Raw genomic sequence first — 16,888 nt, 5'->3', positions numbered from 1 at the left:
GGGCATGACCTCCACGGTTTAGTTTCCTCCTCTGGAAAACGGGGACGAGGCTAGCCCAACCTCCCGGGACTGCTGAGGCATTGAATGGAGACGACAGCTCTGAGGGTTGGTTGTCGCTCACATGAATGGGCACAGTGGCTCAGAGCACAGGTCAGCCTGGCTGGGCGCTGTCGCATCTGTGGTAGGGCTCTTGTAAGGGAACTGTTTGCTTTGTTCATAGTGCCCATGGAGAATCCGCGGGGACCCAAGAAGCCTCTGTCAGGGAGGAGAGCCAGGTCTCTGGACAGGTCACACGGCCTCAAGAAGGACTCAGAGTCATGGGACTTCCAGTGCCTGTCCCTGCCCATGCTCACCACCCCCTCCAGGCTGCTGCTCCACCGGACGGCCAGCGATGGCACCAGATGTCCCCGGAACCCAGCTCAGTCTGTGGAGGCTCAGGACACCATGGCCACAGCCCTCAACCCAGAGGAGAACAGGGAGTTTCTCCCCAGTGACCAGAGGCCTCCGCAGGACACCAAGAAGGACAAGGCCCAGAAGCGCGGCCAGCAGGGGTGGCTGAAGACCCTTATAAACTTCATTCTGAGGACGGGCCCAGAGGAGCCTAAAGAAAAGGGCAGCCACAAGGCAAAGGGGAAGGACGGCCTCTCCAAGCCTGCAGAAACCCCTGAGACACCAGGGGACACAGCTCCTAGGAAGAAAGCCCACGACAAGAAGGCCAGCCGCAAGAAACACGGTCACAAGAAACATGTTGCTGAGGAAACCAAGGGGGCCCAAAATCAAGAGGCTGAAGGCCAAGAGACAGGGCTGCCCAAGATGGCTTCTGCCCAGCACTCTAAGGAGGCTGACCTGGGCCCAGCACCTAAGGGTGAGCAGACCATGCCTGGTCACCCCCCTGCCCCACCACCAAGGGCTAGGGTACTCTAAGCTGGGGGTCCCCAAACCTCTCAACAGAGGGGACTTGGAAGGCAGGGCAACCATCAGGGACAGCTCCACTGTGAAATTCCTTTGAGGCAGAATAGCACCGTGGCTGAGAACTTGCCATCAAACCTGGCTGCCACCAGAGCAACCCGGGGCTGGCGACTTTCCTCTCTGAGCTTCAGTTTTTTTTTTCCACCCATAAAATGGGGATAACAACAGTTGCTACCTCCTGGGATAACTGTGGCCCAGAGCTGGCACAGGGTGGGGTTGGGGTGGGGGGGCTTGTGGAGCAGGGCAGGGGATGGGAAGGCCAGGTGGGAGGTGAGAAGGGAAGCCTTCTCACCAGCCCTTGACTTTAATCCAGAGGTGAGAGGACTGTGGGTGGGGCCAGAGAGGGGGAAAGAGTGTGCAGGTTCTAGGCTCGGCTGTATCAGGAATAAACTTGCTCTGTGACCTTGAGCAAGTCCTCTCCCTAATCTTTGGTTCTTCATTTGGAAAATAAGAAAGCTGGTCCCCAAGGTGCCTTTCTTTCCTGACTCTTACTTAGGTCCTGGAGTGGAAGGGCCTGCAGGCACCTGGAGGGAAACAGAGCTTCGCCCTGCTGCACTCAAAATTCACCATGGGTGGTGGTGGTTGTTGTTTTTGGGGTTTTTTTAAGATTTTATTTATTTATTTATTTAGAGAGGGTACACATGAGCTGGGAGAGGGGCAGAGGAAGAGGGAGAGAGAGAATCTCAAACAGACTTCCCGCTGAGCGTGGAGCCTGACGGGGGCTTTTGATCCCTGAACCCTGAGATCATGACCTGAGCCGAACACTCAACCAACTGAGCCACCCAGGCGCCCCCAAACTCACCATGTTTTTAATGAGAATAAGAATGCCTGATTGAAGCAGCCTGTTTTCAAATGGAAACCTTCGCAGGTTTCTGGTTTTTTGGTTAAGCCTAGAGCTCCAGGCGCCTGGGTGGCTCAGTGGGTTAAAGCCTCTGCCTTTGGCTCAGGTCATGATCCCAGAGTTCTGGGATCGAGCCCCGCATCAGGTTCTCTGCTCAGCAGGGAGCCTGCTTCCTCCTTTGTCTCTGCCTGCCTCTCTGCCTACTTGTGATCTCTGTCAAATAAATAAATAAAATCTTTAAAAAAAAAAAAAAAAAGCCTAGGGCTGCAGTTCCTGTTCTGCTGTGAGCTCTGTGCCATTTCAATGTGTTTAAGAACAAAGTCAGAAGAATGTCATGGACACCCCTTCACACCCCCACACATACATTGACTTTCCGCTTTCTTCCAGGTGGGGAAGGTTCTGATCTCCACCAGTCCTTGTCCACTGAGGACAGGGGTCCTGGAGTGTCGGAGATCTCTTCTCAAGCCACAGGTCACTGGCGGGAAGAGGAGCTCAAAAACCTTGACAGTGAGTCAGAATCTACTTAGTGTCCTCTTTCCCTGCAGCTGGGGTGGCCCGTACCAAATGAAATGGATTGTTCTGGATGACTGCTTAGACCTTGGATGGTCCCTTTCAAAAATGCCTGTGCTGATCTTGCTCCTTCTGGTGCTTCCGGTCACATTTACTTATTTTAGAGTTTCACAGAAGGGAGTCTCAGGAATTAGAACAGCCACTGGCAAATGTTCCTGCCTTATGTGTTAATGAGCATGGGCCTTTTTTTTTTTTTTAGTCTTTTTAAATTTATAGAAGGAAGGTGGAATAGGGAATATAGATTTATTTATTTTTTTGGAATATAGAATTTATATATACATTTACATATATGGAAGAGTGGAAGAGTTCTGTGCACACTCATATACTCCCAGTTGTTGACAGAGGCCAATGTTTGCTTCATACGTGTGTGTGTGTGTGTGTGTGTGTGTGTAATTTTGTTGCTGAGCCATTTTCAGTAAAATGGTCCTTCATCCTTAAATACTTAAGCACCCATCTCCGAGAAATGAGTACAGTCTCACGCACAACCACAATACTGTTGTTGCCCCTACTAAAATCGATAGCGATGCTCTATTAATCTAAGTCCTTATAAAGAATGGGCATATTTTAAAAGATAATAAAACATCTATGCATCTGTCAAAGAATAACTAAAAGACATTTAGTTGGCTGGTCTGCAGGCTGTGTGTTTTACATGCTAATTGTTTTTCACACTAGAGGAAATCAGCTGGTAGACTGAGTCAAGGAACAAAAGCCCAACAAGATTTATAAATGAGACAGAAGCGAGGAAGGGAAATTGGAGGGTGACAAAATCTGTAGACAGCCTGGGACTGGGGAGTCTTGTTTGCACCTTCTTTCGCATAAAGCAGTCAGCTGGCAGCTAGCAGAGGCTACTCCCGGGCATATCGTCTCTGGATCGGTGACAGGGGTATCAAAGAAAACCATTTATGTTGTTTGTGGTTTCTCTGTAAAGACTTTGTGGAAGCATCCACGGAACAGGCCATCTGTGTCATGCCTGCTGGGGTCCCTCTGTCCTCTGCCTTAGTTAGGCTGGGTCACCACCATTTCCCCCACTGGAATTTGGCAGGTGGGAAGATCAGCATGAGGCTCCCACAGTATTTCCAAGCACCGTTCCTTGATGGCCTGATAGCCATCTGAGGGAAGCGGAACTGAGATGATGATTCATACTTCACAGGGAAAGAGATGAAGGCCCAGAGAGGTTAAGAGATTCAAGGTCACACAGCTTGCCAAACCCAAAGCAGATATTCACAAATCTGTAAAGGTCAAAGGTAGCAGTGGTATACAGGTTGAACTCATGAAGGACTGACCTGAGATGGCCTGCATAAGAACTCATGCTTTGGCCTTTCCCTGTGGATCTCCCAATTCTCTCTCAGAAACACTAGCTCCTGGGACATGGTGCTTTTTCTCACGTCCATGGCCTAAGGAACTGTTTTAAGAGTGCCCTCAATACAGAAGGACTAAGTTGATCTCAGAAGTCCAAGACTGCCATTAGAAGGCTTTCCTCTGCACCCGGAGAAATGTGGTGCATTTCGCTAATTCTAACTGGGCGCATTTCATTTTCTTCCAGAGGAGACTATCATCAGGATGATAGTGGAATTTCTCCAAGGAGTGGGAGACCAGTGGGAGAAGGAGGTGAGGAGCAAATGGTCTGTGTAGACCCCCGGAGGCTTGCTGCTTCCTCTTCCTCACTGTCTACCCCCGCCTTCCCCTTCCATGCTCAAGCCCCATCTGCCCTTCTAGGCCTCAGTGCTCCCCTGCTCTGGGTTCTGTCACCTCCCTCACCTGGGGCCACCTTGAAGCACTTGGTTGTTCTTCAGTTGCTTCTCAGGGAGGTTTTCCCTCTCCTCAAGGTCAGTCCCTGACTCAGTTTCTCTCATCTCTCCCACAGCGGCTTCAAGCTCCTCGGCCAGAGGTAGTTCCACAGAACCCAGCACCAGCTGTCAGGAAGAAATCCCAAGAGAAGAAGTCGAGTCTCAAGAGAGCCTTTTCTCACAAGAAACATGGCTCTGAGGAGCCTAAGAGAGCAGGGCCTGCAGATGTTTCCAGCCCGGAGTCCCGGCCGCTCAGGAGGCCCAACTTTCTGCCCCTGTGTGTGGGGGGCCACCAGCCCTCCACCTCCAGCAGCCCTGGTAAGTAGGCTCTGAGTTACTAGCAACAAAGCAGCTGCCTCCAGCTCTGGAACCTTCTCCCGGGTTCAAATTGGACATTTTAAGGGCTGCTGTCCCAGTTCTGACTTTTGTTCTGGCCCAAGCAGTGTGGGGAGGACAGTGGGGAAGAGAAAGGGATGATAGCAGGTGACCTCCACACATGAAACCTCACTGTCTAGGCAAGCAATCCAGCTAAGTCCCCAGAGAAGACTGTGTTGAGGAATTCCTCAGCCATCCCCATCGCTTCACAGCTCCAGCCTCTCGACCCTGGCAGGGGGTCGCACTTGCAGGAAGGAACTGCAGCCTGGGACGCAGGACACCTGGACTCTGAGACATGACTTTCTACATCATTCCCCATCTCTGTGCCTGCCTCAGTCTCCTCATCTGTAAAATAAGACCCTTCCGTACTGTGTATCTATACTCAATCAGTTTTCATAGCCATATTGTTATCCCCATTTTACAGATGAGGGAACTGAGGCTTGGAGAGGTCAAACAATGCGTTCAAGTTCACATGGCCCACCAGTGATGGGACCAGGGCTAGACCTTGCCACCTGGGTGGCAGGGAGGAATGGCCTAGCCTTGTCACTTGTCCTGGCCAGGAAAATTTACATTTTAAAAAGGAGGGGCAATATTTTGGACCAAATAGCCCCAGTAGTGGAATTCTGGCCCTGCTGTGTTAATTCATGCCAAGGCAATCAGGCCTTTACTCTCCACACCACCGAGATGCTGGAGGAGGAATGAGGTTACTGGAGGAGAGAGTAGAGGAGGGCAAAGCCCGGGAAAGCCAGTTGTAAGAAGTGCAAGGGGATAAAGGAGCAAGGTCTGGACCAGTACCTCAGAGCCTTGACCCTGACCCCCTACTCATCTCTGCCCCAGCATGGCCTTTGTACACTCTTGCCATGGAGTGGACTTTGGAACATCTGCTAACTTCTCTGTGTTAGCTAACACCCTCACACGGATGAAACACACCCACCATTTCTTCTCGCTTCTCAGGCTCGGAGGAACCCCACATCCAAGAGGCCCTGTCCACAGACAGCGGGGCTCCAAGTCCCTTCGAGCTTGCCACCCAGGCAGAAAGCCAGGGATCTGAAGAGGCCTTGCAGACCAACAGAGCCTTGGAATTCAGTTAGTACCCCCTCCTTTTCTCAGAGACCCCTTGGAAATCATGTGGCCTGACCCCTCCCCACCCAGAAGAGAAACTGGCCCAGAAACAGGCAGTGACCTGGCCTTGACTTCCACAGAGCAGAGCAGGCGGGGTCCAGAGCCTCGGGGCCGTGAATAAGCTATTCAGAGCTAATAAATGTTAGCTGCCCTTTATTGTTATTATAGTGGTGGTTCCGGAGCCCAGCTTGAGAGAGCGGGGCCTCAGGAGAAGTCTGGAGGAGAGGAGGGAGGGGAGGGGCCCTAGGGGCGAGGTTCAACAGACCGGTGGTGCTGTTGCTCTTACTCCCTTACCATTGGCAGAACTGTCAGTTTTGTGTGTCTGGAGAACCTTTGAAGTATCCACTTCCTCCACATCCCCCGTCCTGCCTTGTCTACTTCCCACAGAAACTGTGCCTTGAAGGGGAACTGAGAAGGGAAGAGGAGAAAGGTGCTGGGCCAGGAGACCTGTGGGGACCAAGTCTTTCCAGATGGCCTTGAGACACCTTCTCCTGGAGGCAGGGGCCTACGTTATCTTCCTCACACTTAACGGGTGCATTGGAAGTGCAACCTGGCCAACGAAGAAGTGAATAGATTCCCAGGGAACCAGCTCAGGCCACTTCTGAGGAATTCTGCCTCGTCCCCATGGCCAGGCCTGGGACAACCAACAAGGGCAAGCTGGTTAGCAACCTGGAGACCTGTCAGATTCACCCAGGGAGCCAACTGGGCCTTAGGAAGTGAGGGCTGACCATAGAAAAGCTATTCCCCACACTCAAATGTAAGCAAGCGTTTTGTTCCCTTTTAGAAGAATTCATCCAGAAGATCACGGCCCTACTCCAGGATGCAGAGGAGCAGTGGGGAGAGAAGGTGAGGCAGACATTCCCCACACAGATCCTGACCCTCAGGTGGACACCCCCACTCCTGCTTGGCCTAAGAACTTCCCTGCCCCTCACCCAGTGTTCCATCTTTCCAGAGCCGGGCTCCGTTCCCTCCTTCCCGAAGCCTCCACCAGCCAGCCCCATGGCTGCAGGCTTTTTCTGGACAGGCCTTGCCCTCTGGTCCACAGCAGGGTCTCCATTTGTTTCGGGGGTGCTGGTCTGTTTCCCCAGCTCACTCACAATCTCCTCACAATCTGGGGGCCCTGACTCATTCTCTCATCTCCCCCACAGCAGCTTCAAGTCCAGGACCCAGAGGTGGCCATGGAAAGTCTGCCCCCACCCTGCAGAAGGAAATCCCCTGAGAAAAAGTCCAGCTTCAAGAAAGCTTTTTCTCATAAGAAACACGGCTCCAAGGAACCGAAGAGAGCGGGGGCTGCAGGCGTCGCCAACCCAGAGTCCCGATCTCACAGGAGGCCCAACTTTCTGCCCCTGTGTGTGGGGGGCCATCAGCCCTCCACCTCCAGCAGCCTTGGTGAGCAGGCCCAGCGTTGCCATGGTTACAGAGGCTCCCTCTGGCTCCAGGCCTCCCCCTGCGTGGCCTCAGCCCCAGGCTTGACCTTGGCTCTCGGCTCTGAGAGGGGTGGGAGAGTATGGAGGGGGTGGGTGCCGGGCGCCCACTGGACCCACCACCCACAACGCAAGCCCTCCCTCCCCCCATACATAAACAAATAAACACACAAAAATAGAAAAGTTCAGAGACCCAGGTTGGGTGAAGTAGGATGTGTCCTGGGCCTCTGCTTTTTCACAAATCCACAGGCCAAGGTACACCGCGATTCCCTTGACCTCAAAGGAGGGCCTCCTACATGCCCCTCTCACATGTGTCATCTCATTTAACCACATAGCAACCCGTGAAGTCAGTCTTGTTATTCCCATTTGGCAGGTGGAGAAAATGAGGCACACATAGGTGAAATGACTCAGCCAGGCCTCACGGAGTGAAGGGGAAGCGGGCTGATCGGGTGGGATCCGTTGGCAGACCTGCTGTTTTCTCCCAAACTATGTGGAGGCAGAGGGGGCTGCCGGCAGAAAGGAAGAAGGAGATTTCTGGAGGGGGTGAAGAAGGCACTTTGAGCTGGGCCCTGCAGGGCTGGGGGCTCGCTGAGGAGCCTGGGAAACCAGGACCCCTCTGGTGCCAGTGCCTTTGGACAGCTTCTTGTCGGGAACTGGACCCCTGTGATGTGCTTGTGGATTTGAGATTTTTGCAAAACACACTCACACCATCTCCTTTCTGCCCTCAGATCTGGACGATGTCGAGCTCCAGGAGTCCTCACCTGCAGAAGGGACCCCTGTTGGATCCTCAGAAGCGTTCTCCCAGATCAGAGGCCACAATCCGGAGGAGGAACCACAGCCAGACGAAGTGTTCGAAACTAGTTAGTACCACCTTCCCCTCTCCTGTGGCAGCTGCCCCGGGGCTTCTACTTGTGTGGGTCTCATAGGGTGAATCCGAGCGGGCTCTGGGAAGGTGCTGACAAACACCCCAGGAGACTCCAGCAGCGCTGGGAAGAGGCAGGGCTGGCCTTTCAGCTGGGGCTCGTGGGGCAGAGTTGCAGGTGGAAAGTTCTCATCAGCTACAGAACACCTGTCTGTTCCACGGGGTGTCACTTCACCCCACGCTACCCCCCTGGTTTGTTTGAATCTTTCATATAAAATTCCCAGCTGGCTCTGGGTCTCATAACCAGTGGTGTTCTGGCAAAGGGGCTGGAGGTAGGCCTGGTGGGGAACCCAGATATGCAGGATTTGCAGATTTCTACGGTATAAGTGTTCCCACCATGGCTGATTTCAAGCCGCCACTAGTTTATACCAAAAGGACCACAAATATCCGGAGTATGTGCAATTAGGTCTTGCAGCCCAGGTTGGTGGATGCATTCTTTTTTTTTTTTTTTTTTTTTTTTTAGAGATTTTATTTACTTATTTGACCCAGAGAGACATAGCGAGAGAGGGAACACAAGCAGGGGGAGTGGGAGAAGGAGAAGCAGACTTCCCGCTGAGCAGGGAGCCCAATGCAGGGCTCAATCCCAGGACCCTGGGATCATGACCCGAGCCAAAGGCAGAAGCTTAATGACTGAGCCACCCACACGCCCCTCATGGACGCATTCTTGTTGCATCTGTGGCCGTGGCCTTTCCCCCTCCCTGCTTTCTGATTAGCTGCTCCTGGTCCCAACTCCCATGTCTGACCACGCTATTCAGTAGCCTGGACAGGGGACACTGGGAGGTCTCAGTTTCCCCATCTGTCGAATGGAGCTGAAGTGAGCCTTGACTGGCCAACGTTCTTTCAGTTTCTATAAAGCAAACTCAAGTAAAGCTTTCATGCCCCAGCCCTAGTTTCGGGTAAGATTTTTCTTCGCCCTTCAGAACTAGTCCATGTGCTGTGCTTTAGAGACAACAATATCATCTGTAATGGGAGGACGAGTTGTTGCAGAACTCATTAACAGTCCATGGATCTTTCTTTATTTTCCTTAGAGGAGCTGATCATTCAGAGGCTGGTGGACCTTCTCCAAGAAGTGGATGACCAGTTGGGGGAGCAGGTAAGGGATGTTCAGTACCCCCAAGGCTGGCCCTGGGGGGCCTCATCATCCCACAGCTGAGGCCTGAGTTCAATCCCCATATCTCTGCATCCAAGTGACCTTGGGCTTGTCCCTTAACCTCTCTGAGCCTCTGTTTTCTCTTTTGCAAAATGGGGGGTTATATATCAACTTGACAAGGCTTAGTATATATATAGAAAATGCCAGTCACATAGCAGATGAGATAAACGTTAGCTGAAAATAATATAACACCCATGGGGCTCACCCTGCCAGCCAGGACTTCCCCAAATCCAAATCCCCCTAGAGGTTTCACTCGTGTCCGACCTCCCCGGAAGCCTCCTTCCCTAAGTCCAACCCGCCAGTCCCACTGATCGTGTCCTCTGCTAGCTTCCTTTTCACTCTGCCTCAGCCCACATTTCAGCATCAGTGTCGTCTGCAGTTCTCTCAAGCTTTTAGCTTTTCCCCTCCTGCTGGAGAGCCTATAATAGAAAGTTCCCTCTTTGAAAGCCTCACAGTCTGCTTGGAGAGACAGACACAGATCATGTACGCGGTATCAGATATGAGCACAAGTCATGGATGGGTCATGAGCAGAGCAGCCTCTAGGAGTGTCTCACTTTACCACCGTGATGCACACTGGCCCAACCCCCCACTGCCAGCACCCTTGTCCTTTTGCCTGAGGACTGGTTTCTGGAACAATTATCCACCCACATGGCAAGCCAGAATGATCACCACCCCCCTTACGGGGATAACTCCGAGGAGTATGTTCTACCCCCGCTCCTGGAGTGGCCAGTGAGGACCACGCTCGGTAGCTGGAGTATGTGGACTGCCTTCCCAGCTTTGTCCCAGATCTCCATCACCCGTCAGTGTTTCCCTGCATCACTTACCACATAAACTACCCGCCCCTGAGCCCTTGGAACGCAACCCAGGACACTTAGGTATTAAGAGGGGACAACTGAGAGTGGGAACTGAAATTCACCCAACATCTACTCCGCATGGAACATTCTACATAAACGACCTCACTGAATCCCCTCCCCCAACAATACCGTGCAGGCGCCGGACATCATTACTGCCATGCCCTGACTAAACTGAGGCTCAGGGAAATCCCACAGCTAGTAAATGCTATTTTGCTATTTAAGCCTCCGTTATACAGAGACCTGCTTTTTTTTTTTCTTTTTTTGCTTTTTTTCCCCCACGTTGTTCTGCTGCTTGGAGTTGAACCTCACAGAGCAGAGTCTGAGAGGCTCCCGTGGGACGGGGAGGCGCCCAGCCTGGGTGCATGGAGCTGGGCAGAGGGCAGCTGGCGGGAGGGGGCTCTCTGCCACCATCCCTGATGGCCTTCCTCGTCTCTGCTTCCAGATCCGGCGACACCCCAGCTTTAAGAGGTTTTTACACAAGCTCTCAGACTCCTCCCTCAGGAAGCTGGCAGCCACCCTGCAGAGACAGAAGGCCCACCCTGCAGAGCCGGACAGTCACCTCACCGAGAGAACTTACCACTTTGCCTTCGGCTCGTCTAACAGATTTGCCCGCAACGACAGCCACGCGGTCCTGAGGCTCATGGGCCTGTGCTACGGTCACGGCCAACACAGCTACACCCACTTCCCATGCCGGGTGGCCCAGCAGGTGAGAACCAGTGGCAACAGGTTCCAGATCCTAACAGGACCAGGATCCCTTGCTGGCCTCTCCCTTCCCCTGCTGAGTTCTTGACCTTGGGGGTGGGGCTCACTCAAATGCCACCTCCTTGCGGAGGCCTGGTGAGATGCTTCAACACCCACAGGGACCATTTTATTCCAAAACCCTCAGTGGCCTTAATGGATCCTCAGTACCTGCTTTATTTGGCTCTGATCCCTAATCGTCTGTGCATTTTCATCCTTTTTTGATTTTGGTATGGACCCCTGGACCGGTGCTACTCTCGCTTGCCGTCTCGTTGTTTCATGGGTTGTGCTGTTTGGCTTCCCAAAGTCAAGACCGTCACAAAATTTAAACCTCAAAGCAAAGGAAGGTTCTGTATCAAGTGATGGGTGAGGTAGATGGGGAAGGTCCATGGGCTGTTGGTTCTGGAAGGCTTCCAAGGAGGGGCGGACCTTCACTGACCTTGTCTTGGTTGATTAAGAATAGCTTGGATCTCACTCTTCTGATCAATTTCATGCTCTTCCTAATAAGCCCCTGTGCTCCTAAGGCTCTGAGATGGTCCCTTTAGAAATAATACTTCTCACTGATTTTTTTTTTTTTTAAGTCTGAGTTTTCATGTTGTCTGGTGGATTCCGATAAGCAGTGTTCCCCATCTTTTCCAAAATCACTTAAGATAACCTACCTACAGACAATTTGACCCAGATCTTTAGTGCAGAGGCTAATGAACGAAGGTGTGACATTGAAAGAAGGAAGCAGTCTTGGGGTGCCTGGGTGGCTTAGTCAGTTAAGCGTCTGCCTTCTGCTCACATCATCATCTCAGGGTCCTGGGATGGAGCGCTACATCAGGCTCCCTGCTCCATGAGGAATCTGCCCATCCTTCTGCCGCCCCCTGCTCATGTTCTCTCTCTCTCCTTCTCTCTCTCTCTCAAATAAATAAACTTTTAAAATCTTAAAAAAAAAAAATAAAGGGAGGAAGCATTCTGTTTATTGGCATTGGACAAACAGAACTTCTATATCCAGGGATGCCTGGGTGGCTCAGTCAGTTAAGTGGCTGCCTTCAGCTCAGGTCATGGTCCCAGGGTCCTGGGATCGAGTCCTGAATCAGGCTCCCTGCTCAGTGAGGAACCTACTTCTTCCTCTGCCTGCCGCTCCCCCTGCTTGTACTCTCAATTGCTCTCTCTCATGTGTGCTCTCTCTCTTGCAAATAAGTAAATTAAAATATTTAAAAAAAAAAAGAACTTCTATATCCAAATGATCCCCAGACTTTTATTACAATGATGTCACCATCACGCAAACACTCTGCTTCTCCTGGAATTACCTTTCAAAGTCATGTGATGCATCTCTCAAGGACGCTGATCTGATTTCATAATACTAGTATCCTGTCATTCAAATGGTCTGCTCTATGTTCACTTATTTTCCTGGTGGAAACTCCTTATGACCTTCAACTTCTCTTTCCTCAGCCTCATCTTTGCCCAGATATGGGGACAGAACTCAGATCACTCTATAAGCGATAACCTAACACCCTAGGATGGGTTAGGTTATCGCTTATAGAGTGATCTGAGTTCTTTGTGAAAGATATTATAGAAACAACAGCTCTGACATCTGCAGTAGCCCCAGCTCCATCTTCTGGTTTTACTGACCATTCATTCACTCACTCATTCATTCACTCACTTATTCATTCGACCAATAGGTACTGAGAACCTCCACTGGGCCCTGCTGTGCAAGGTGCTGTGAGGGCCTGAGGAAGGTTCTGCTATAGGAAAAGACAGAATGTTTCCTGATGATGAAATTAAGTACCTGTAAAATGCCAAATTAGTGGCAAATGAGGCCAATGAAGTCATTGGTCCTGGAAGCCTTCCAGGGGGTGGCAGGGATGGATTTTGATGTTGAAGGATGGAGAGGTTGTGGATAGGGAGAAAGGACCAGGAGAGCACTGCAGATAGGAGGTACTGAGTCCAGACCCACAGGGGACAACTAGTGCGCTGTGTTGCTATGCTAATAATTAGAAATCTATTGCTATCAGAGTTGGACCCACACGTTATTGGGGCTATAGCTAAAACCTATGTTCTTTTCTCCTTTCAGAACGTCGCAAGTCATGAAACCCAAAGTCCAGATTAAAAGCTGTGCTTTAAACTCAAGTTCCCTTGACCTATTCAAATAATTGGCAGCTTGAGGCCGGACCTCCTCATGACCTTCACGGATATGAATGAGGACAAGAAGGGATGGCCGTCTGTGTCCGTGTGCCATCTTGGGCTTCCTGAGACTGAGATAGATGAAGCCCTCTCCCACTTAGCTGGACGCGGAAGCCATGCTAGGGAAAGGAGAGCACTGTGCTGGAAGTTAGGAGACCAGAGCACCACCTGCTGACCTACTCCAAACTTGCTGCAAGCCCCCAGACTTGTTTGTCTTCCTCTCCAGACCTTGGATTCGGGCCAAGACTATGGATGCAGCCCATGGGATCCCTTCTGACCCCATTGTGCTCAAGTGTCTCTAAACAAGGCGGGGGGGGGTGTCAGTGCTTTCATTCAGTGGCTAACTACACGCCAGTGAGCTGGAGGCAGTCCTTAAGTCCTCGCTGAAGGAATGAATGACCAGACAAATGAGTGCCAGAGCTCCTGAGATCCAGGCGACTCTGCCAGGCATCCCTTAGGAGGCCTGGGTCCTCCACTGGAATTGTGCAACCCGTAGTTCTCTCTCTAGATTGGGAGGTAGGGAGGAAATGGGGAGCTACCTTGATAGGCCCTAGTCCTGAACATTGGACCAGGGGTCAAGTCCTTCATATAAGAGTACCAACTTACATACCCTTATTTTTTACTATATTTTCCTGATCTGTAGGGTCTAAAACTATGTCTACTATCATGTGGAAGGCTGGCCAGCATTTTCTAGATGTCAATTTCCAGTGAGTCTTATTAGTTGTTGTTGTTTTTTTTTTTTAGTTTTTATTTATTTATTTGTCAGAGAAAGAGGGCACAAGGAAGGAGAGCTATAGGCAGAGGAAGAAGCAGGTTTCCAACTGATCAGGATGCCTGATGTAAGGTTTGATCCCAGGACCCTAGGATTATGAGCTGAGCCAAAGGCAGATGCTTAACCAACTGAGCCACCCAGGCATCCCAAGTCATAGCTTTTTAAAATAAATTTTTGTCTAATCTCTCACCAGAATACCCACATTCATTTAACCAGATGTGCATTCATGTGCAACAAGTAATTTATTCAGTTGACCAGCAGTGCTTAATGTCCGTATGGATTTACAGACACCTCTCAGGAGGTCTGCAGGCCTCAGAGAGAAGACCTATGGACTGGGGATCTCTGGTCTCTCAGAATCCTTCCAATCCTATGTCCTATAATCCCATGTCCAGAGAAGGGATGCTGATGCCTTGTACCTCTCCCGTCTCATGGGGTTTTGCCCAGAGTCAATGAGAAAACAAATGCGAAGATTTCTGAAAATAACACAGTGCCTTGTCCATGTATGTTGTCATTCTGACTATAGCTAAAATCTGGGTAGTTTTCAGGACATGGGGAAAGGCTTTAAGTTGGATTGCCATGGTTGGTTGCATGGGTGTGCACTGCCCAAGAACACCATACCCCAAGCCGTGCTATTCACTTCCTAGACATTGTAGATTTGTGGATTTATGATAGCAGTTTTCTACCTGATGGCAGAAAAGTGTCTTGAGAAAGGGGCTTCTTTTTGTTTTTGTACAAAGGCGACGTGTGGGCTATTAGAGACTCTGCCTTCTACAGAGCTGGACAGTTTGAACAGCTTGGCTCAGATGGGCAATTTGCCAGATGTCCATTATCTACATGCCTGCCCAACAGGGTCATAAACATAGTCATTGGACATTGCCTGGAACACATGGCCATAGGGGAGAGAGTATTAAAATCTAGACTCTCTCTTATTACCCTGATTGGACACTGTATTTGCTATGTTGAATGTGGTGACCACTGTGGGGTAGGACTGGAGACGGGGGTGAAACCAAGGGCAGAGAGAGAGGCTTTGGACACTTAGATGGGACTGGCTTCAAACCTGATGCAAAGTTTCAGGAAGTTCAACAAAGCATTTTCTGTAAGTCATTTGGTTTTATTGCTGATTCTAAGACATGGGGGAGAGGTGATCTATTTATGGATTTATTTCAGTTTCAGGAACACTGCCTCAAAATGCGAAGGATCAGAATCCGTTTTGAAATGAGGGTCAGGAACCTTCTGTACATAGTTTCTTATTTGGGATGATGTTCTTTAAGTTGTATGAGTATTTGGTATGAGTTCCTGATGCTGGCATCTGAGTCTCATTTTTGTACTGTTATTTAAGCAAATAAAGAAATTGACTTTTGCCAAAGTCTCATCTGAATTATTCACAACTCTGTCAAGATGGAGGCCACCGGCCACATCTGGGCCAGTCTGGGGCCTTCGAGGCAGTGAGGGTCAGTCTCCCTTTCCCCACCTGGAGACCCTTTCTGGTTGCTCCCCAAGTTTCCGCTCCTTGGGGTGCCAACTTGTTGAGCCAGTAATGGAGTGCCCTGAGCATCGGAGACCTGGGTTTTCACCTGACTTCCCACAGAATGAGGCCCTGAGGGACACGATACTTGCCTCTGGACCTGATGTTCTACCACTCTGTGACTGTTAAGATGACAGTTAATTGTACATCCAGGAACATCTGGGTCAGTCTTGATTCTACATCGTCTGTTTTATGAAGTCCCTAATTTTGGTGCCCAAACTGTCACTCAGAACTGGGGTAAAAAATGGACAGAATACTGTGTCTAGATTTTGGTCCAGAGAATGTGGTCTCTGCTAAAAGGCTTTAAAGACCTCCTCCCCTGACTCTCAGGTAACACGTGAGTTCTTCCAGAGGCTTCCAGGGGAAGGTGGTACATAGATCGGCTTCTTTCCCAACCATCTCTCCGCTCCCAAACCTTGAAGGCTCACTGTAATGCTCTGAGGAGGGCAGAAGAGGGCAGCACCTCACTTCACGGACCAGAAAGAGCAAGCAGCCCGCTCAAGGTCACATGGCCACCTATAGACAGAACCAGGCCAGGTTCCAGCTCCCAGAATCCATTTAGTGCCTTCCCAAACTATCTAATCCACTAGTTCATTCACTCAACCAATATTTATTGAACATTTACTATGTGCCTGGTCTGATCTAGCTCTGTGCAATACATACGTGTAAAAGGCACCATCCCCACCCTCGGGGAGTTCATGGACCTCACTCATTACAGGATTTTGGTGGTGGGGACATCATTGTGCAAAGGTGGGCAGGGGTCCCTCGACTCACATCACAGAAGTTCTCAAGAGCACCGAGGTACGTGGGAGTCCCTGCTGCTTTGAAAGGCTTTGAAAAGGACGGTAAGTGCCATCAGGGCATAATTAATTTGATCTCTGACCCTGAGAAGTCAGGAGGCTAAGTGAGTAAGTCAGAGATAATGGGGTCTGCCAAGACCTGGTTAGTTTGGGATGTGAGCTGAGTTACACAGAGGTAGAGGTCGTTCGGATATGCTTGTTTGGAAGACCAGAGAATGTTCTGCCCTTGGCCTCTGCACCAGTGAGACCTCCAAGTTCAGAGTACAGTGACTGGCACGTTAAAACAAAAACAAAAACAAAAACAATCCACTAGTATTGGCTTAAAAAAAAAAAAAGGCATTATAAGGAGAGAAGAGCTAATTAGAGTTGCCAAATTTAGCAAATAAAAATATGGGTGGCCTAGTTAAATGTGAATTTCAGAGACACAACAAATAATAGCAATACTGGGGCCATCCTTATACTAAATGAGTCATTGTTTATCTGAAATTCACATTTAACGCAGTGTCCTGTATTTTATCTAGCAACCCTGGAACTAATGCAAGAAGAGTTCTCTTAATTACCTTGTCATGGGGAAAAGGGAAATAAGCAAAAGGAAGGAAAATATACAGGGGGATTTATCAATATCTATAACTGTAACATAACAACATCTGGGCTTTAAACACAGGCTTTAAGTTAGAATGACAATGACTGTTATGTTCCATTCCCCCTTGAGCACCAGGGAATAAGATTCCAGATGCCTCCCTGATCCCGTTCACAGGGCTCAAGGCCTTAGGGCCTGCAGCCACCGGCAAACCACAAGACCACTCCTGGGAGGAAAGCCGGGAGACCGCAGCCAGGAGGACCCCTCTGGGTGGGACTGGTCTCTCCCCA

General features: G+C 50.3%; 1 protein-coding gene across 1 annotated transcript; it reads left to right on the top strand.

Annotated features, from left to right (window-relative positions):
* Positions 1–225: 225 nt before the first annotated feature.
* BNIP5 (BCL2 interacting protein 5) lies at positions 226–10,804 on the top strand. The gene is made up of 10 exons (XM_032864579.1): positions 226–865; positions 2,198–2,317; positions 3,924–3,988; positions 4,245–4,485; positions 5,497–5,628; positions 6,449–6,510; positions 6,813–7,053; positions 7,817–7,948; positions 9,039–9,103; positions 10,457–10,804. Exons 1-10 carry the CDS (start codon positions 226–228, stop codon positions 10,802–10,804), a joined length of 2,046 nt encoding a protein of 681 aa, XP_032720470.1.
* Positions 10,805–16,888: the final 6,084 nt, after the last annotated feature.

This window comes from Lontra canadensis, unplaced genomic scaffold (genome assembly GCF_010015895.1).
Source record: "Lontra canadensis isolate GAN:19392208 unplaced genomic scaffold, GSC_riverotter_1.0 scaffold27, whole genome shotgun sequence".
NCBI lineage: Eukaryota > Metazoa > Chordata > Mammalia > Carnivora > Mustelidae > Lontra > Lontra canadensis.
The sequence above is the reverse complement of the archived record's forward strand: the minus strand, read 5'-3'. Positions and strand labels throughout refer to the sequence as shown.